Source organism: Xiphias gladius, chromosome 15 (genome assembly GCF_016859285.1).
Source record: "Xiphias gladius isolate SHS-SW01 ecotype Sanya breed wild chromosome 15, ASM1685928v1, whole genome shotgun sequence".
Taxonomy (NCBI): domain Eukaryota; kingdom Metazoa; phylum Chordata; class Actinopteri; order Istiophoriformes; family Xiphiidae; genus Xiphias; species Xiphias gladius.
In genome coordinates this window covers 29,438,310-29,461,032 of record NC_053414.1, presented here as the reverse complement: position 1 = coordinate 29,461,032, position 22,723 = coordinate 29,438,310, and the positions used below count along the sequence as shown (strand labels likewise).

The 22,723-nt window shown below is 40.1% G+C and overlaps 1 protein-coding gene across 1 annotated transcript in view; it reads right to left on the bottom strand.

Annotated features, from left to right (window-relative positions):
• Window positions 1-22,723, bottom strand: part of LOC120799628 (regulating synaptic membrane exocytosis protein 1-like) — a 38,411-nt gene that overhangs the window by 13,652 nt on the left and 2,036 nt on the right. Inside the window, exon 2 of the mRNA XM_040144850.1 lies at window positions 906-1,119. Within this exon, the coding sequence (XP_040000784.1) occupies window positions 906-1,119 (214 nt within the window). The remainder of the gene's footprint in view (window positions 1-905; window positions 1,120-22,723) is intronic.

Below are 22,723 nucleotides of genomic sequence, written 5' to 3'. Positions count from 1 at the left end.
ACATTTACTACCTGTAGGCCTGAATGGTAGCTGTCTGTCCGCACCCTCAGAACGTTACAAAACTCATATTTTCTTAAAAATTTAACTAAATACAGTTTCCATTTGCCAGTTAGTGAGGCAAAAATTTAAGTTTGCAATTTGGAACCAGTGAAAGTACACCCGCCATAGTTACATGGGACAAAGTTACAGCTAATCTTGCTAGCAACAACACGAGATGTGTGTTTTGCAATTTTTTGGTGAAAATATAAGCGTTTGGAGCAAATTGAGCATGGACATAGACGACAAATAAGTGGATGTTGCTGCAAGACTTGTTTGACAAATTCTTGAGACATTTAGCTGCTTTTTTTGGTTTCCAGGTTGGAACCCAACTTTTGCTAATACAAGCTAACTACAACTGCTGTTAAGTCTGACTTAACTGTTTTTAGTGTGGTAAGATTATGGTAAGGTTTTCAATATTCCTTATATGACCCTTGTTACTAGCTTTGCCTCTCTTATCCTTACTTAGCCCTGGTCTTTCTTTAGTCATGTTGCTTGAGAGGAGCAGCACTGTCACTGCCTGACATGCGTGCTTGATGGCTTCAGCGCAGTCACAGGAGACACAGGACAACACAGATGCTGTAACTGGTGTGCTTTCACGTTCAAGTGAGCTCAAGCGTTTCAATTTATAACCATTGCACAACACTACAGCTTCAGAATTAAAATGGGGATTTGAAAGGCAGATGATTGGTGCCAAGCCATTCTTCCAATACACTTTGGTCTTGCCAAAGTGTGACCGGGAAGCAAAAAAGCAGACATTAACAAACACACAGAAGCGGAAAGACCAACTGTACATCAACTACAGCAGGAATGAGGTGGGTGCGAGAAGAAGAGCGGAAGAAGAGGAGGTCAAAGGTCAGGTTTCTCACATTATTGGAGCGCAGAGAGACCCGCCCTCCACAGCGAGCACAGAATTTTGTCTGGCAGTAGGAGCAGAGGTGGCCGCAGCCATCGGCAAACTTGGTCTTGCGGCAGATACCGCAGGTGGGCGCATCGTCCTTCTGCTGGGTCTGCTGACGTCGCGTCTCCGCCCCAATGCGACGCACTTCCCGTTTGTAGCTCTCAAACTGCTGGTGCAGTGTTCTGAGAGGAGAGGAGAGAAAAGTGGAATATTGCCTATTAGTGGTACATCATGCGGTCACAAACTTTTTGTACTTTGATGAAATTTACCCTCTAGCATTGTTCAGAGAGATCTTCCTGTGTGAGTATCCATACATTCATAAAAACAAAAACAAAAAGGGGCGTAGAGGAATTTCTGGGTCAGTGATTAAATTTTAAAATAAATAAATCTATCAGAGAAAGAAAGTAATGTAAGGCAACATTTCAACAACATTTCAGTTAGGGCAAAATAACTGTTAATTAGAGCACCACTTGAAAGGTGCCTTTCAAAAAAACACAATTAAATGAAACTCCAGCTTTTGCTCTCTGTGGCTCACAGCCTTTCCCCCTCCCTGCTTTCTGGGATGCCTATGATGGAAATAACCCAAGTGTGAATTGCAAATCAGGCCATGTGAAAACACCCACAATGTTGTCTCAACAAAACTGTCAAAGGAATACTGTATTAGCATAGCATGGCTCTCATATAGGGCACCAAGACAGGCACTTTAATTACCTCGCTGAATGAGGGAGATAGAGAGGAAAGAGATGGCTTCATTCACAGCTTTGCATTTAATTTGCCTATCTGTGGAAGTAGACAAACTCCAGTTAATTCTCTGGCAGCACACTGACTTTACAGTCATGTCTGCAAGTTATTTGTCAAACTGAGAAATTCATCAAAACAATGCAGTGCACTGGCATTAAAACATTTGCCACATTTACATTTGCTGAAGTAAAAATGAGACATTCATACTACATCTGATAACCCTAAAAAGAAAGTTGAATACGTGAAATGCCTACTGAGTAGAAGAACACTGAACAGCCCTGTTCTCTGATTAATGGTCCCTAAAATAGGAGTATTACAGAGCGGTCGATTTAGTCTATTATCTGTAATGACATGTTCCCAGATTGCAAGGTAACTTTCAAACTGCTTGTTTTGTCCAATGAACAGTCAAAAAACCCAAAGATATTCAATTTACATTGATCACCTGGGTCTGTTGAAAGCAGACATGTCCTCCTGTCTACAGTGCTCAGCTGCTGGGCAGGAAAGAGGTAGAAGACATAACACCTGATCTGTTTTCAGCAGCTTTTTGTGGTAGAAATAAAACCAATAAAAGTCCTTGACCATTACCCATACAAAGTCCAGGAATGTTGCTGTGCCTTTACAGAATACTTCGAGTTAGAACAAAGATCTTTGTCAGTCAAAACCTTATGTAATTCCCACAAAGTATACCGTCTCCCGGAAATAAAGCTTTCATAAGACGCCAAATCGAACCTTTTCAAGTCCAGGAAATTAATAGACAGAAGCCAGTTGCTCATTCCTCTTCAATACATCCTTTCTAGGTATCTGTGGCTAGAGCTAGAGCAGACACAGCAGACTGCCACCATACACAGTTGGAACAGGGAGGTGACAAGAGGACTGGGACACATCTTGGCCAATCAGCTGACATGGGGAACAGTTGGAACAGGGACTGCGATTTTATCAAAGAGAATGTTGAATGAAATGTGAAAAAAATGAAATAGTAAGGAATATTTCTGGAAAAAATACACAGGTATGTCAAGGTTACAGAATGAAACATCATATGTAACACAGTCTAAGCATCTTACATCCTTTTGAGTTATATTTGGTATATAACTCAAATAACCTTAAATATTATAACCCAATTATTTGGTACATAATGCACCAAATATTTGGTACATTATGTTTAAATTCAAATGCAGAAGTTTTGCGAGGGATGCCTGAAGGGGACTTTACAACTAGCCGTTATAGCCGGCTTAACATCACAGCACTAGTACCATTTATGATGCCAAGCCAAGGCACTTGTCAAATAGGTTCAGTCAAATAGTTAAACCAGATGAAGATCATTGCATTGTTTGACATCAATTCTGATCTCTATCCATTACCAGCTTTGGCTGTGCTTGGCTGAAGAAGACAGGGTGAAGCTTTGGAAAGTTATAACAGATACTGTGATAAAGCATCCAGTGGAATTCTATAACTGTAGTCATTCAGACAAACACAGATCAAGGTTTCAAGTGGAAAGTTACTGTACACTGATATCTACTCATGAGATGTATGAATTTGAATTGCGCGTGAACGTTTTCACTCAAAAATGTTTCAAGTAAGGTTTGATTTAGCCTAAATGATGATAAATAGATTCTGGAGTTGACATAAACCCAAGCTAAACTTATCTGTATATAATTCAAATGGAAAAAGAACATGATCCCGCAATAGCAGCAACGTCATAAACGTGACCTATCTATCCTGCCAGCGGGAGTCCAGGGGCTAGGCCAAGCCCAGGCACCATGGGAACAGCTGTCAGAAACAGAGGGTGCACAGCCGGTTGTCATGGTAATGTGGTGGCATCAAGTGCTGGGTGTCAGCAAGTGTCTATGCACCAGCTGTTCCTGTTCTTAGAGCCATGGTTTCATCAGCCTTTTCTACTGCTTCCACACATTCAGCAGACAGGCACTGTTAAAGCTGTATGAGGTGACTTTTTTAATATAAAAATAAATCTGTGTTCTCAGCCTAAATCATAAAGGAGCCCTGCAGCAGTGAGGAGTCTCTCTGACTGAAAATTTCTAGATTTAGGTGGGTAAAATTCTATCGTCAGGTCTGGACAACACAAAAGTGTCTCCTAGATGTCAGCAGGTCAGTTACATTCATTACAATCTGTGCCCTGCAACATTAGATCTTTTATATTATCTTCTCAAATACCTTTATGTAAAGCTACTTTCATGATTTGTCAAAAAGAAATCAAAAAAGAAATCAAAATTGTAACCTACTACTCTTAGCTGCTGATATGCAAATATATTATGGCTGTATCATAGATTTCTTTAGCCACTTGCTGTGTAAAAATGGTGTGTAAAGTATGGAAAACTATCTTGGAGACAGCAGTGAAAAAGAACCAAAACAGTAAAGCTGGCCAGAAAAACCAAAACAATGAGCTGAAAGATGCTAAAACGTTTGACAGAGCATATTTTACCAATTGTTCATGTAACAATATTCATTAATGCAGCTTTAAATCAGAATGATTTCATGTACCTACACTGTAAGTGCTATTCTTCAGTTCTGAAGAAGCCATTTGGATGAGAGGCAAAACATCTTCAAGAGCTTCAAACAAGTCCAGTTGCCTTCGCATAGCACTTACGGAAGACCATGACCTGGATGACTGAGAAGCTTCACAGACATTTTTACCTACACTTCTTAGTTGAGACACAAAGACAAACAGTACAGCTCCAGTATTTTTTTCCCAATTTTGTAACTGACAGAGCTTCACAGTACATCATCACCAATGTCAATGACACAGAATGTGTGATGGTAACATGCTCTCCCAAAAAATGCAGAGAAAGTGACATACTGACACACTATGAATGATGGAATCCATACATACATAAAATTTAAAATTTACACCCTATTAGTAGACAATTTGACAGTCCAGATTCATGTCTTATGAGTCAGCACAGACTTCCCATATTCATCCTTATTTCCAACCAAATGCATCTAATGAACACTACCTCTATGTTAATCCTAACTTTGACTCAGCAGGGGATACATGAGTGACCCCAACCACACAGATGAAAACATGATCACTCTGTGAAGACACAGGGAGAGACGTCCTCTCTGGTAAGGACATTTTCTTTGTGTTCACTCTACTGTGTGTTCATCGATTACATGCCTGAGCCTACTGCCTCCCTGCGGGTTAGCCACCATGCCTGGGATCACAGGTGGTGAAGGAGCTCTAAAATATTTTAGTGGAGCAGACAGACTCTTTCTTCACTTGATTTCACTCAAAAACAGCATTGCATTACTAGTTACTTGCATAGAAAAACTCACCACACTACTAAAAATGGTTAGTGTCCATTTTGTAATATTTTTTTTCTCTTGCCATCCCACCTGGATTTACAGTACATTAGTGTGTGGGCTTGAGAGGCATTGGTGGAAGGAGTATTCAGAGCCATTACTTAAAAAAAGTACCAATTGATTATTATTGACATGATAGTTTCCATCACAACACTCATTTCGCTATATCGATACGCTAATGTTTCAGCATAATAGAAAAGACCTTTTATCTTGTCAAGTGTCGTTACTGTACTGAATGGGTCTGGCAGTGGGATAGACAAGGATACTCCTAAACTAACGTCAGTTAGAAACAGATGATAGGAATGTGATGAGTAATGTTAGATTGTTAGGAGATGATGCACATAAAATCTACAAAGTAACAAGTTCTAAAGAACAGATATTTTGTATTGCGCTGGGAGCCGGTCGTTTGTTGATGTTAGCAGACTTCATTCTAAGGTAACGTTAGCTAGTGTTGCACACTGTTGGTGCTGTAGGGGAGCAGAAGAGAGACAGTGAGGCAAGGCAATTGGGAGCGAGCATATTCTTTGGATTTTCCAGAAAATTCGTCCCAAGTCCTTTAAAGAGAAATCAGTCCACATGCTGTTTTAGGCAACCGAGAGAGTCAGGGAAGATCTCATTTTTTAACTTACATTACATTCTGTTCACATGTTGCCAATAAAAAAGTGATAATACCTGTAAATTCTGTCACATTCTTACATATAGCACACTTAAGTAAAAGTAGCTAACTATTAGCAGCAAAATGTAGTTAAAATATTGAAGTAAAAGCACTGGTTTGGTCACTCTGACTGATATATTATGAAATATGACGTCATTAGATGATCAATACTGAAGTATCAGTGTGTAGCAGCATGTTACTGTTGTATCTGCTGGAGGTGGAGCTAGTTTGAACTACTGTATATACAGTTTTATATACAGTGACACCAGATAAATCTGAGGAGTCGTGAGATAATTAATGGCAGAGGAAAGAAGAAAAACCAAAGTTCTGATACAAAAATCTGCTATCAGTTTTTGGACTTCTTGGTGGGATACTGGATCATTTGAACATGTATTTAAATAAAACTATGAGAGACCATTATTTGGTGGAGTTGTCAACAACTCATAGACATCTGGAATGTGACCCCAACTACACACTGATTTTAGTAAATTGTCAGAAGCCAAAAAGTTTGGAAACCAATGGTTTAATCTATAGCAATGTGTTGTATTTTAAAAGCCTGTTACCTTATCTATTGTGTAAAATCGTCATCTTAAAAGTAACTAGTAATTAAAGCTTTTAAATAAATGTAGTAGATACAACATTTCTCTCTGAAATGTAGTGGAGCAGAAGTATAAAGTAGCATAAAATGGAAATACTCCCGTAAAGTACAAGTACCTCAAAACTGTACTCAAGTACAGTATTTAAATAAATGTACTTAGGTATTTTCCCCCACTGTGGAGAGGTGAACTATAAAGGCTCCAGTACAACTACACACATTCAATCACAGGAGACTGTCCTGTTAAACACGAGCCCATGGGTTGTCTGTAAGCAGCTTATTACAACCCATAAGGGACTGGGGTGGATGGATGGGTCAACAAAACACACAACTTTCACACAGGAGACTGCTGTTCGTTTCCCATCTGAAATCGATAGTCAAGATTGTTTCTTTTATCCATTCCACAACCTTAACGGCATGTTTATTATTGTAACCATGACGACTAAGGTCCTCTAACCTTATTTGAACCCAAACCACAATCTTTGCCTAAACCTAACTTATTCATTTTTGTCCATAATCCTAACCAGACTCTTTCCTACCAACTGTGACCAAAACTTTAACCTTATGTATATTATTGTTTCCATGGCATACAGCAAATACAATTTTTAGCTTGCAGTGTTAGGGAATTTACTTCGAAAATACAATGGAGTACTTTTTTCACATTTTTTGCAACAATTGGCATGCACAAAGCTGGAAAACATTTATTATGGTTACAATCCATTTATGTTCATGTATTCAAGTGCCCTGGTACAGACCTTTTTCACAGCTGACATTTTGATTTGTGATAGCAGAAGAAAAGCAGAAGTAAAACACGTTGTTAACGAAGGCTCAGTTTCATCAAGTGGTCCACAGTGAGCCATGCCAGTCACCCAGCAGAGCCTACACAATACCAGGACCCTGGAACTAGCAAACATAAATTGAATGCAGGCTTTTTCAATGTTATCAATTACACCTGTGCTTTGCCTGCTATTACCTGCCAAAATGTCTGTTCCGAAAAAGATATAATGTGCATTCTGACTCACCTGGGGCTGTTAAATGGAACTGAGCCATTGGTAATGTTATTGAAGCAACATTTTTTGTATATTAACAATTGGTCAAATTACTTTGTGTAATGTGGAAAGGGCTGCTCAAAGTGACAAACCTACATGACATTATCACCCAACTCTGCCTTTCCGATCAACTTTACAGCCAAGGAGCTGTTTTCATTGAAAAAGCTCTGATAAACCCACTGCACGTTACATGACTTGGTGGAGGCCAAAACAGAGCTAAAGGGGAGTGATTATTGACTTACAAAAGATGTGGTGAATTTGTTGGAGTTGTTGTTAATGTATTTAACACATCATTAAATACAAAATGAGGCACTTTGGTTTAATTAGCAGCCAATCTATCGACCTCTAACCTAAGCTAACCGCTAAGCTAGCTGAGCTAACAGCTAACTGAGCAGTAACTCAAACACACAGCCGACTCTAAGCAAAACCCAGGGAATTTCTGGATGTATCAGTTGCTAGCTAGGCAGCTAAGAAGACACATGTAAATAAGACAATTTTGGCATTACTGGGAGGCATAACTGTCCTCTTTTAGCAGAAAGTAGCCATATTGTCACTGCCTCCAGCCCCATCGCTAAGCTAACATGCCCTAACCAGGACTAGAGTTGTGTCATTCATGAATGATTCATTCAAAAGAACAAATCTTTTGGGTGTATAAACTGAACTGAATAACTTCCTGAAACGATCCGTTCATTTCTCAGTTCAGTTGCAAGTGAACGTGCAGGGATACACTCACTAACTGAGTGATTGATTCAAGTAACTGATTCCTTTGCAAAGATACACTCACTCACTCACTCACTGAATGAGTGTATCCCTGTGAGCAAACATGATTTGTTCGCAAGGAGTGAGTGTATCCCTGAAAACATGATTTGTTCATTCCCTGCAAGCGAACATGATTCATTCTCAGGGATACATTCACTCACTGAGTGAGCAATTCAGTGATTCGTTCACTTAACATACTACACAATGAACATGAGCCCTGGGTGACAGTCAGCAGCTCAGACAGGCCCAGCAAGTTCAAGAGTAATGCCGAACTGTAGATCGATTAGAAAGACTTAAAAGTCATTCATATCATCTCTGATATTCAGCTAGGAAGCTTTGACACGTCAAGAATTATAAACAGAGTTTGGTGTGTTTGTCAAAGCAGCAGCTTTTCCAGTTCCAGAATCCAGGGATCATGAGGAATATACACTGTTCGGTCATGTTTCATTTCAGGGCTCCAGTCAAGCACTGAACAATTCGGTGAACAAATCTTTTGAACAAGTCTTTCTAATGAACTGATTCTAGTGATTCAGGACACTGAAAAGAACTGATCTGCTCATCACCAACCAGGACCAGTGCTTCCACTGAACACACAAAACAAGACGGCAAACAAGCCCACCTCTTAAAGTGTAACAGAGTAACGCTGTTTTGCTGTAATATAATAACTGAATTTTGTTAATGGGATTTGTTGGAGTATACTACTCATTACTGAAAAAAAGTAACCTAATCATACTGTAATGTGTTACTATCTAACACTGTTAGCATGTGGCCATGGCAGACTGTGACCAGAGGGGTTCAAGTGGTGTGAACCGGCTGAACTGTGGCTGTCTCCTCTCTCTAGGTCTGCACCATGGGCCAGCAGGGACAGCCAGAGAGCCAGATGTGGGTTAGCCCAGCTTTGGCGTTGTCAAAACAAGTTTGCAAATGAACACACATAAATACATACAAACACACACCCATGCAAATATAAAAAACGACACAGACAGAAAACACACATAAACACATGTATGGGTTTGCCTTTGCCTAGTGCCACACATATTCAGCTTATCGTGTCCTAGGACTCCTTCCTTCCCTCTCCTCTTTCTCCATTTCTACTCTTTTTCTCCCCATCTCTCCCTCCTCTGTTGCAACTCTTCACCAGTCGTTGGTGTGGAGTTGTTAATTAGCACTGCTATGAATACATTGCCCAAGGATGGGGAGGGAACTCTGTGTGTGTGTCTGTGTGTGTGTGTGTGTGTGTGTGTGTGTGTGTGTGTGTGTGTGTGTGTGTGTGTGTGTGTGTGTGTGTGTGTGTGTGTGTGTGTGGCAGTGCTATTTCTGTCTCATCAGCTGATTATCAGTGACACTTTGCAGAAGTCTTTCTCAGTTGGAGGAGACACAAGAACTAAGAAGTGGTCTGTATGTTTCATCAGGAAGTGCTGATGGACCGTTGGCTACGCCTTGCCCCTTAGTTATTGTTGCTCTTACTCAATGGCAAATTTACTACTCAAAATCTGCAGTTAGTTTTGAAGCAATGGGTCTTCAGTATAACAAAGAAGCAAACAAAAGCAGGCTTTTCATTTCTAGCGGACAACTGTGTATTTGTTGGCTGAAATGATAACTGCTGCTAACAGATTTATCAGCTGTAGCTAGCTAACGTACATTCAGCAAAGGTTCTGATTACTTTTGTAAATAAGAGATTTCAGTTTTTGATTTTTAATAAATCCTCAAAATTTGTCAATTTAGTGTAGATTAATGGGCAAAAATTTTATGCATCCAAAATTAAATCTACAACACAATTAATTGTGCAAAAAGTAAAGGGGTCTGAATATATTTCTGAAGCCACTGTAAGTAACCGTATGTTACACTTTTACAATTCAGGTTTTGAGGATGAGGACTAACCAATGAGTTTGGCAAACTTAATGCCATCTAACATGAGTTTGTCTGGAGTGTAAACTAGTCTTAGTCTAAACTATGATACAGTATAATAGGACCTTGGCTCCAGAGTGGATGTTCCAGTCCTGAAGAGGAATTTTTCATACAGAACCTGTAACCCTACTAAATTATGTAGTTAGCTAATGCCTCTTGTCTCTGGGTACCTAAGGTAGGAAGCTAGGTTGCCAGGCATGCTTTAATCCATTCCTTACAGTTTTGCTCTTGTGTTTTTGGTTTTGGAAAGACAAAAAAAGATACCACCTTCCAAACAATTGTGATACCAAGTATCGCCCCAACCACCTCATTACAGCATGTAAAGAAATCCTAGGCCTATGATTGAAAAATCGCTGTTCAGGGGCAGGGTTCAACAGTCTACTGACACGAATCGCTGTAACACTACAAAATGGCATTTTTCAGGGGTTTGGAGCTTTAAGTTTAAAGAACAAAACAAGCATGGTGGATCAATAGTCCCAGCACTCCATGAAACCATAGTTGAGAATGCTGAAGGAAAAACATCTCTGCTTCCGATGGAGCTAGAGACCAGGAAAGAAAACACACATGTTGAAACATGCTGTGAGGAGGCAAGGAAAGGAGGGGTAGGTGGTGGAGTTATCAGAGGTTGTAAATGAAAGGGCGCAGACACAGACAGGGAGAAGAGACAGTGGGGTAAAAAAAGAAACAGGAAAATGGGAACAACAGGTGAGGAGCGTATACACAATCCCAGAAGTCTTCAAAACAAACAGCTGTCTACAGGGAGGAGGGGGAGGAGTTGGTGGAAGGGGAGCAAGTGAAAAAGCAAAGGATGAACAAAGAGAACCAAGACGGAAACAAGCGTGGGCCAGAGACCAGCGGAGGAGAGAAGCCGATGCATCCGGAGCCATTCTATAAATATCACTTGACGAGAGGAGTGGATGATGGAAAGAGGATGGAGACAGAATGATGGAAAGAGGACGGGTGGGATGAGAACAAGGAGAGAAAGGAAAAAGAATAGATAGATGTAGATTTCGGGAAAACTGGTAATCTGTTTATGAAAGCAAGAACACTAGTATTTTATTGCAATGAAGAACGATGTTAACTTAAAAATGCTTCACCCTCCTGCTTCCTGAGTCAGTGTGGTGTGTAAAAGTGAGGAAGAGAAGTAAGAAAGGGGAAGAGAAGAGTAACTGACGGGTGCTTAACCAAATGCAAACACCTTTGTTGTCTTGTTTGACTGCCATGATGTTTTCTGTGATGATTTTTACATATTTGGCTCCGAATATAGCTCAAAAGTAGAATAAAAATAAAATAGAAATAAAATAGTACTAATGTCATAATGCCAGCAGAAATAAAGCACCCAGATGGTCAGTGTGTATATATCTATAGGGCAGCAATTTCTCAATCTGGTCAATCCTCCCTGGCTTGATGAGGTTTGATTCCCAGCTGTCATTCTTTCCAGGGTCCAATATCCATGCCACATCTCCTCTTACTGCCGTAGTCACATAAACCTGCTGGTTTAGTGCACAGCTTAAGAGCAGCAATGTTCACTAAATCTAAATCTTCTATGGTCTTTACCATTTATTTTTGAGAAGAATCAGTCAGACGCTCATGAAGTTTTGAGAAAAAAGAGGCCCTTTTACAACCAAAACCTTCCTCCAAACGCCTTTCTACCACTAGCACTTCACTATGGAGTGTCACTCCACATGAAGTCACACTCACAGTTGTGCTGCACTAAGGGGGAGGTACAAACCGGTAAACTGTGGATGCACTGGCCACCCTCCACCATGAGCACTAAGTATGGATACTGATAGATGCCTTGTTTGCACTGCTGTTGTATTACCTTACGTTTTTCTTCCTACAAATGTAAATCTCCAAAAACAATAACCTTATGCTCTGATTGTAAGATAAATGGTATTACTTTAGTGACAAAGTGATGCTTTTAGTTTTTCATTTCATTTAACACATTTTTTAATGTATCTAAATTCTTTAAAAAAAATTTTTTTTAGAGAGGTAGCTATGGAACTTAAATTTCTGTCTTTCCTCCGTTCTCCACCACATGCGCTTCAATTTAGCGACAGTACAGTTTGGTAAGTCTACACCAATTAACAGGGTTTCTTCATCCCCTTTAACTCAACCCTTGTTGAGTTGGCCTGACCACCTCTGAAGCCCAAATGTTTATAGGGGTTTGGACCTCGACACTCAAAATGGGGATAATGGTGCCCCTTTTTGGTACAAACTCTCCTCAAAGACACTTGTGGTGTTGCACTTTGTTGCAAATACAAAAGTAGTTGTAAGAAGGATGAAAATGCAGAGAGGAAGCTCAAATCCTTCCCAAATTCTCACCCCCACACACCAGGCCAGTTGCAGCATAAAGCGGAAACCCTTGCCAGACTGTGGCTTTGAGAAAGTTGCAAAAATCTTCAGGCACATGCCCCTCAGTGCTAAACATCGGAAAGATGGGTTTCAGATGCTGTTCGATTATCTGACAATCTCTTTGTTTGTGCACAAGGCCTTTAATATGGTAAACCCTACTCAAGAACATGCAAATAAAGGCGGCATGTATAGGGCAAGTGTGTAGGGCCAAGAATGGGATTGCGCCACTGTTTTGTCATATATCACTGTTAATCCTGTGAGCCGAACGCGCGCACCTTTGGTGTGAAGCACCACTACCCACTTGAACCCCTACATTTCCATCAAATTTCATTAGTAGATCCAAAGAACAAAAAATGTCTTTAATGTACAACAAGGCATGTATTGTATCTGGTTGTTCATACTTACACTGAATAAAATATTAACATAAAAGACAGCTTTTTTTAAGGCTAGATTACAACATTACATGAAAAATTCTTGACGTCCTGTGCAAAATGTATGCACATTTTCTTTGAATTCAGTATGACATACTTGCAGATACAAAGCTGGCTACTCAACATGCATTTGTAATGATGGAGTCACTGAGGGTCTGTAGGGTTGAAGAGGCTGAATGAACAGACTTGATGTTGTCCTGTTCAACAACAGTTCAGTCTTGTGTAAATTCTGTCTCAGATACACTGCCACTGTCACTGCTCCATCGCTACACAGATTGAATGCTTCCGCTACATGGCCCATCCTCAGTCTATAGCATCGGACTACAACAGCCCCTCTCATAGCCAATGCTTAGATGTTGATAACTCCTTTTATTGATGTTGTGAGTGTTTTACCTGTATTTACGGTGCAGAGTGCTTTTTTGGCATGGACTCCTCTTTGAGTATGTGTGCATATTTGAGTGTGAATATCAGTCTATCTCATTCCCCCTCGTGCATTTATTTTTTCTTTCTTTTCCATTTATAGCCATCTAACTCTCCCTCATTTCCTTTATTTCTTTTCTCCTCATACTTCACTCTCTCATATCTTCAGCACTGTATATTCGATTCCACTCCTTCAAACCCTGGTAATTGATTTTTTTTTAAACAGTCTTTTCCACCATCACTGTATATATACAGTTCACTTTGCATTGTCCTCCTCTCTGTTTCTTTCTCCCTTAAATACTGACACACACACACACACACATGCACAAATTACATGTAGGGTACAAAGCCTCTGACCTCACACAGCCTGCTGGGTGACGTATAAGCCATGACTCTAGTTGGTGGAGTAGTTGTGGAATAATTATGGGCAATCTCTAATCCCCGCACTCCATCCCAGCAGCCTCAGCTAGCTGCCAGGCTGCCAGCGCCTCTGTTGCCCCCCTTCTTTATCATCTTCTTCTACTCCTCCTGCTCACCACTTGATTTCCCTCTCACCAACCTCCATGATTTCAATGCAAGTGACGGAGGACATCCCCATTTCTTTTTCTGTGTAAAAATCATTTCAAAGTTGAGCAAAAGCTAATATCCTTCAAGAGGATATGTTCCAAATTTAAGTCTTTTTAGCATACAATTCCCCTTTTAAGATGCTTTAAGATACTTGTTTCAGGAAACGTTATATTGATTTTTGCTTTAATACATCACCTGAAACAACACTAGAAACTGTGTATAATAATGGCTCAGATGCTAGTACTAAACTTTCATCATCCATCAAAAAGATTAAAGTCGCTCCTCACCTATGGAGCCAGAATGCTACAATCACATTTAAAGGTACAGTATACAAGCTATGAAGCGGGCACTGGTAAAGCACTCTGCTCCTCCCACCCCTCCCTCTCCCTGCTCCTTTACGCTCCGCCCAGCCCGTCACCTACGTCCTCTCTGTGTTGGCTGTCTCAGCGAATGCAGGTGTTTCACAATCCCTCTCTTACACACACTCAAACACACATAGCCACAGATTCACCAATCATCTTTTTGTGACATAACATGAGCTCATGTTTGCGTGTTTGGAGTATGGCATGTTATTTAAATAAGCATACAGAGACACTTTGTGAGCGGTGCATGTTGTTACCAGAGGATATAAATTGGAGTCCCATACAATGATGTTTGTGGCCGCTCATGATATAATCTCAACACTTCCTCTGACCACAGACACAGACAGAGATGGAAGGAGAGAATGTAGAGAGCCTGGTTAGCCCAAGTAGAATGAATTCTCTTTAAACTTTAATGCTGGGGAGGTCTGGGAGCACTAAAGAGGCTACCCATCGAGGCTAACTCAGGTCTCTCACTCTCAGAATCCCACCCAGCCACACACTGTGAGCCACCAATTCTTCCCACCTTCTGAGAGTGAAAGGCCATGCCTGCTGCACTGTCACATTTCATCCTCTCTGTCTCTGCTACTGTGGCCAATTATTAACCTGATCTAAACCAGCACAGCTGTATCAACACACAAACACAAGGCTGTTTCCCAGTTCGCACAAGATAGAAAAAGACAGAGGATAGCTCAGTGATTGAAGGGCGTTTTCTGTCGTACATTTTTAGAAAAGAACGTAACAGAAAGAGATTTAGAACATGTAGTTGTGACTATATTATCAGTCGGTTATTCATTTGGTTAGAGAGGCAGTCCCTTACACATACAAGCAGCCACAGTACAGTAATCCGCAGTTTACTTCTTAGTTATTTCTGATTAAGAGTTGTAAAGAGAAAAGTTACCATATTCAAATGTTATTGCTTTGCTTCCATCAGTCAGGGGAATACATGGGTAGAAAAGAGGTTCAGAAAGAGATTAGATGTTAATATGCTGCTACTGATATGTCTTTTTACAGTATGCGACTACTTTTTAGCAGCCACCACTTCTGGTTCTGGTTTCAGGCTTTCCACAAGATATTGAAACCTGGCTGCAGGGATTTGATCCATTCAGCCGCAAGACACAACACTTGTTATACCACTTCTTTATGGACCTAGCTTTAAAAAGTCACTATGGGGGTTTGCCATGGTTTGATGTACAAATGTTTGGGAACCACTGGTCCAAAAAGACCACTATCATAGGAATAATGAGCACACAGGACAAATCTGAGGTGTACAGTCCACATCCAGTGCTAACATTCCATGCCAGTGCAGGAAGTAGTGTGTTTCACCAAGTCCTACGACCTGAACAACCATATACAGTAGGTTAGTTTGTTCCTACCCTCTGATACAAGCCAGAGGAGCATATCTTGAAATAGCACCCCTACAGTGGCAGGCACACCGGAACCTTTGTTGTCATGGTTACAATAATAAACAGGCAGAGTGTACTAGCACTAGTGTACCATACATCCGTTGTCGTAGTAACAGCACACAGTTAAGCTTATGGAACAGCCATAGTTTGGTTAAGTTTCGGCACAAAAACAACTTGGTTAGGTTTAGGGAAGGACTGTGGTTTGGGTTAACTTCCTTAAGGTTAGAGGACCTTTGTCGTTATGGTTACAATAATAAACACACACTCAAGGTTGTGGAACGGTTATGGTTAAAAGAAACAATGACTATTGGTTTCAAACAGGAAACTAACAGCAGTGCCCCATGTCAAAGTCCTGTGTTTTGTGTCTAAAATATCACTTTATGCTGAAGCATTAGGATGCTCCTTAATTGGAACTGAGGATCTGGTCCCAAACCATAAACAACAGCCCCAGACCAAAAGTACATAAAAGTATATGTCTGCATAATTTTGGCTATATGTTATACTGTTATTGAATATGATTTTTTTTACTGTCTTATAGCATAAAATGATAATGTTGTTCATAAATTCAAGTTACACACTTTTATTTGCCGTGGTTGCTGAGATTTGGGGCTTTCAAACTCATGTTCTGGCCCACATTTAAATACTGTAAAGGTTGAACACATGCATACACACACATTCACATACACAAGTGCACGAGCATGCTGAGTTATTCCCAATAAGTGAGTTGTGTTTCTTTCTTTTTTGCGGTTTCATTTGACAATGAAAAACAAACACAACATACAGCTTTTTGATGACAGATGTGCAGACAAACGTAAGAATGTGCAGACACACACAGACCCCCCTCCTGACCATGTGGGTTCCATTCCTCCAGGTGTTGCAGACACACCCGACTGCCTTTCGGGTTCTTTTAATTAGCACTCTCTGAATACACACACAGACACACACATATATGGAGCACATAGATTCACACTCTCCCCAGCTATCTGGAAAAAGAGCGGAAGCTAGCTGCAAGGCAACAGGACAAACTGTACAGTAACAAAGGCATTCTGTCTTTGCCAGGGCAAACTTTCCTTCTGCGAGCTTTCATCCACAAGCCAACAAAACAGCAACACCATCTGGGTTTGTGGTGCAGTTTGTGTTGCTTCTCATAAGTAATGCAACACAAATGTTCTCAGACAGACCATATAGATGCTTTGTATGTGTGTGAGCATATGGATGTGAGAAAGACTATATGAGCTTTATGAGTGGATGTATTCACCTGTGTAAAATAGGAATGCACATTCACATGCCTCCTTATTGGCATTAATGTACAGGATCACATACATACACACTCATGTGCACACACAAACATACATCTGCACACATGGACAAAATGCAATGCATAATTAGAGGAATTCAACAGTGGGCCAAAACTGAAACAGGTTAACAAGCGCAAAAAAAGCTCCGGAACATCAACGGCAGCCACTGAACTGAATATTTAAATATTTCAGGAACCAAGCTTCCAAGTGTGTGCTATTTTCAGACCTGATCCATAATTCAACATTAGCATTTTTCTCCCAGAAACCTTGAAACCCTTAAGTCTGCTCTGGAAAATGTTTCTCTTTATCTCAGCTGAAAGATACCAAGTTAGGTTTAAAGGGAGTTCTTCTTTATTATTTTTTATTTTTTGGGGGGTTTTTTTTGATAACTTTAGCAACCAAGCTAAAACTACACTGGAAAGACAACGAATATCTGAAACGAGGTAAAAAGAGTACATCAACACTGAATAAAGAAAAAAAAGCTGTTGCACTGGTTTCTATGGTTTGAAACTTTCCAGCATGACACATTTCTGACCACACCCCAATCGGTGATGTCACAGAAGCTGTTTTGCCTTTGACAGCTGAAGAAAAACACCCAATGTGACATCAATGATGAGGGTATGGCCAGACGTAAATCATTAAAATGTTTCATTTGATTTACCCTGTAAGAGCCCAAACTCCAAAACCACTTGCAATTTCAGACAGACTCCCACGTTAACAACATCTGGCCCTCTCATTTAGTGGATCTGCTTTTCTTTTTTCCATGTTAAAATGCATTTACTTTAACGTCCTGTAAAACTGTTTATAACAATCCTTTGCATTTCCCATAAAATAAAATGGCCTTTCTCTCTCTAACTCTCTCCTTTTCAAATGATGGTTCTCGACATCACAATATATCCCACTCGAGCATCCTATTTTAACAACAAATATTTTACACTCCAATAGTCAGTCACCTGATTAGAAGATGTAAGTTTTGTTTGTTTTATGTGCTGCCCAAGAGGTTCAAGGTTCGGAGCTACAATTTCCTCTGAACATGTGCCATGGCAGTTTGTACATGTAAATAGGGAAAGCCACAAATTTGATTTAATCACTTTTGTCTGTTAATGCTGAAACTACTACTTTTACAAGAAAGTAAATGACAACATGTGGTGTAGTTAGACAACCCATCAATTGCTGGAGAAGTTTAACATGTAATTGGAAATGTTGAAATGAGCTGCTACTAAACCAAAGCAAATCAAATTAAGTTTATTTGTATAGCACGTTTAAAACAACTGGGGTTGACCAAAGTGTTGTAAATATCTTAGTTAAAAGGACAACTTATAGCAAGTAAAATTACATCAGTAGGAAAGGTCCAAGTAGAGGAAAATGAATGGCAATGATGAAAATATAAGGCAATGTCAAATGTCAAACAGAAAACTAAATATATAAATAAAACATGTAAGATCAATTAAGAAAATAAAGGAAACAAAATACTAAAATACTAAGCCCCTTAAGAGCAACCAAAGGACAATGAAAACATGTACATCTTGAGTTCTGTCTTTAAAATGTCAGTGGAGTGGGAACATTTGATGGAAAAGCAGAAAGCTATGCCAATGCTTTGGCGCTGCCACCGAAGAGGCACAATCTCCTTTACCTACTACCCTCGATTGTGTAACAGTTAAAAACGATTGTTCTGAGGATCTTAGAGGCCTGGAGTTGGAATAGGGACAGGGAAGTTCTGAAATGTACAAGGGTTGCCAACCCATGTATGGCTTTGAAAACAGATTAAAGAACCTTGAATTTGATCCTGTTTTTACACATAGCCAATACAGGGATGCCAGTGCTAGTCTAATGCTGTCTCTTTTTCTGGTACAAGTTCGGAGTCTTGTTGCACCATTCTGCGCCAGCTGCAGGCAAGACAAAGAGGACTGGCCAATACCCAGGTACAGTGAGTTGCAATATTCCAACCTTGTGGAGATTAATGCAGTGGTTACAGTCTACATATCAATGCATGAGGTAAGCACAACTTACTTTAAACATACTTTCAAACTGCACACAGAGACATAAAAAGTTTGTTTGACTCCACATGAAACGGCAATAGTTGATTTTTTTTTTTTTTTGGTCACCTGTGTGCAGCAGAAAAAATGTAAACCCAGCACTGATATATTATCACCCTATAAAGGCAATATGGCTGACATGTTAGCTAACAATTTCCTTATCCAAACGTCCAGTAGTCACAGAGCAACATTAGCATTCATTTGGCATCAAGTTTCTAGGTAGTCTAATTTTCACTCTCTTTTTAGTTTTGCTTTGATCACAAACAACTCTTGAGAAAAATTTCCATCTCTTTAGCTGCTAAATGCTTCACTACTTTCATCAGCTAGTGGCTTACTTTGTCTGTTGTTTGGTGGTGGGCAGGTAGCACACAGTGGGTTTATCAGAGCTTTTTTGCACAAAGCAGCTCCTTGCTGTGGCTAGAAATGAGGCAGATGAGAGCGGTGAGAGTGAATCAGACCAGTAAAAATCGGGGGCCATAAAACCAAAAGACTGAGCTAAAAGACACTGAACATCTGTAGTGCTGAGGGGGACTAGAGAGTCAGGTGATAACTCTCTGTGTGTTCGTCGCTGTGAGCGACACCTTCAGCCACTATTTGACCCATTGTTAATATAAAAATATTAATTAGTGGAGTTGTGGCGACAAACGGTCAAACCCACCAGAAACCAACCAGCCCACATTAGAACAGAAGTCAAACTATGTATTTCTCTTAAAACTGACAGCCTAATCTGCATTTGACCTTGTCAACAAACTACAACTGACCTCTTGGTGGACAGTAGCAGCCATATCAGACAGCAGACAGGGAGGGGGGCTTCGCTGCCCTCTAGATGCACCCTGTAGCCTGCAGCCTTGGGGAGCACTGGTAAAGCAAGATTAGCAGTGTGTGTGCGTGTGTGTATGGTTGGGGACCCCTTACAGAAGCTCTTCCCATTCTTTCTGCCCCCCCCCATTCTCTGTCTTTCCACTGCTCTAATCCTTAAAACCTCTAAATCCTCCTTCCTCTCCCTCCTGTGCCCCAGGTCCTGATTCCTTCATCTGCCCATCTGGTGTCAAGGAACAAACTCTGCCCAATCTGCACCATGTACTGCGCCACAGATAAGAAAAGTGTCATAGAAATTCGAAAAAAATTACTACAAAGAAAAATAAAGCCAGAAATGAGTTCTAGTAAATTCTTCGAGTACTACTACTAACATTGTTTACTTGTACTTCTCTGCCTTAATATCAACAAAAGTGCCTTCAAGCCCACCCACCCCAGTCTGAAAAGTCTACAACCTCTCCACTGAGTACATCAATATTTCACAGGTTGTTTCTTTATTTACATTTTGGAGAACACAAAAGCTCCCAGGGGTGGATGGGAAGCTAGAGCGTTGGGCTGCAGAGAAAAGATTTCCTGTTGTGCTTAGACGAGTTTTTTTTGACGTCACATTGTCAGAGAGTTTTGGTCACTGCTGCATTTAGGATTTCGCTCACTCCTCACAGACATGACAGCGCTCCTCCACTAACATCCTCTGGATTAGGAAGTCAATTGAGGTTTAGCAAGTGAATGGAGCATCTGAAGTGTATAGTGTATTAAATGTGGACAATGTGTTCGTTAGCGCTGTGAATCAGTGAAGGAAAGCCCAGGTGTTGGCTTCTCATGACCTGACCAGAGCAAATGATTAGCTTAGAACCTGATGTTCTGGCTCAGCAACAGACCAGGACACTTCAGTTTCTCTCATGCAGGAGGTTAAACTCATGACAGATAAAGGCCCATATCAGTATGACCTTACCACTGCCAGCTGCTCAGGTCTCAGGCAATGCTGCAACCACATTGGACAGTGCTGACCAAGTGGAATAGTCTTGACGTAAGGTACATAATGTTCTATTTGGATGTGAATTCTCTCTGCTGGGGAAAGCACGTTGGCTGCTAATGAAGATGAATTTGTTCTATAAAAAGGTTGCTTTGAATTACATTGCTTACAAGAAACACTAACATATGGTTTAAAGGCACAGAAGTTTTCTTATATCACAATTATACAGAAATAAATTAGGACCTTGTTAAGACAAAATAAATAGATTATAAATTATTTACTTATAGCAAAGCAGGGTACTTTAGTAGCCAGATAGACTGATTTGCTCTTTCATATCACTCATACCTGATGTCGTGTTCAGGTTAGCTGATTTCTGTTTGACCCATAGTAGCAGTGAACCTTTTTGGTCAGAAACATATGTCAATTCAGTTTGTAATTTCTGCAAGTCAAACACCAACAGCCTGCACAAGTCCATGTTTGTTTCCATTTTTCTGTCACGATTTTTCATGAATGCAGTTTACATTCGTGCTACAGAACATAACTAGCTAGGTAGCTAGCTGGCTATGTGGGAAGAGGACATCCCCTTTCTTAATCCCATCTCCAAAGGTCTGGAGACAAATTTAGCTTTGTTGACTAAGATCACTCGTGTGACAGCAGAGTGTATAATGATAAGAGAAAAGGTATAAAGCTGACAGACAATAGAGAGAGTTTGCTGACAACCTCTAGAAGACTGTAACCACACAGCCCAACTGCCACCATGTGAGAATAATGTGTATTCAATGGTTCTGTGACCAGGGACGGTACCATCCATCAATGTCAGTACCTTTTGTGTTCGGGAGACAAAAAATCTCCAGTAATCCTATTGAGTTTCAGCATCAGAATGGTTCTAATATTAAATCTGTTGCACACTACTACACATAAGTATTTATAATGACATAAAATATTGAAAATACTAAGGAATTTGGATGGATGGCAGATTGTCCTACAGCACTCATTTTGAAAGCTTTGCTCACAAACGAATATTTTGTTTCAGATTCTTATACCATATTGTAAGGGAGTTTGTTTATTATGAACGTTAGATCCTGTTTACACTAGATTATGAAGATATTCTGTATTTTCATTGCACTGCAACGACCCTTAAACCACACACAAACACAATTTACCACAATCCCATCAGATTCATCACTCCAGACCTATGAAAATGACCATCACCCACATCTGGGAGGCTTGAGCACTGGGACTTGTGTTTTCAATGATAAAGCCCTGATATCTACAATATATTAAAAATTGTTGGTGAAATTTGAAGCTAATATGCATCCAGTATACACAACATACCTTGAAGTTAAAGGTACTCTCCTTGTAATATTTAAAATAATATTTCTGAATGTTTCAACTTGTGTGTCTGTGTATGTGATGTTTGGTTTGTATGACTGATTCGTATCATTATGATCTTATGTAATTATTACATATGTAATTTGACCTCAGCTCTCTCTTGAATAAAAGATGAATTAATAAAGCCTAACAGAGTAACAAGCATGCTCTCTGGCTTGGGGATTTTGCTGGTGTGTTTTCGGTGACAGTGGTTGCCGTCCATAGGTGTGACAACATGTGTGACAAGTCCCGCAATCACACGGCTAATAAGGACTTACCTGAGCTAAAAGAGGTTGACGTGAGCATGCGAAAGTGTCCAAAATTAAAAGGAAATGTTTGTCTTCCTTCCGTTCTTTTTTCCCTGACTCATTCAATCTGCCCCATATACAGTGAGTCAACTTTGGAAAAAAGGGCTAATCTGTTTCTATCTATACATGTTTCTTCGCTTTCACATGATCAAACTACTGTATATTCACACGCTCACTGGTAATTACAGTATTCTAACAATTAAAACTGATTTTTCTCTTATAAGTCATTCTGGATAGCAGCGTCAGCTAAATGACCAAAATGTTATAAATGGAGTCTAATTTTTAGCCGGAGGGATTTTAAACTAGGAGTGAAACATTTAGTTGTTCTCCTTAGCCCGATCTAGAATTGCACAGTCTTGTCTAATGAACCGAATTCTGATATTACCCATCGGGCACAAACAGAGTGGCTCTTGAATGTATGCAA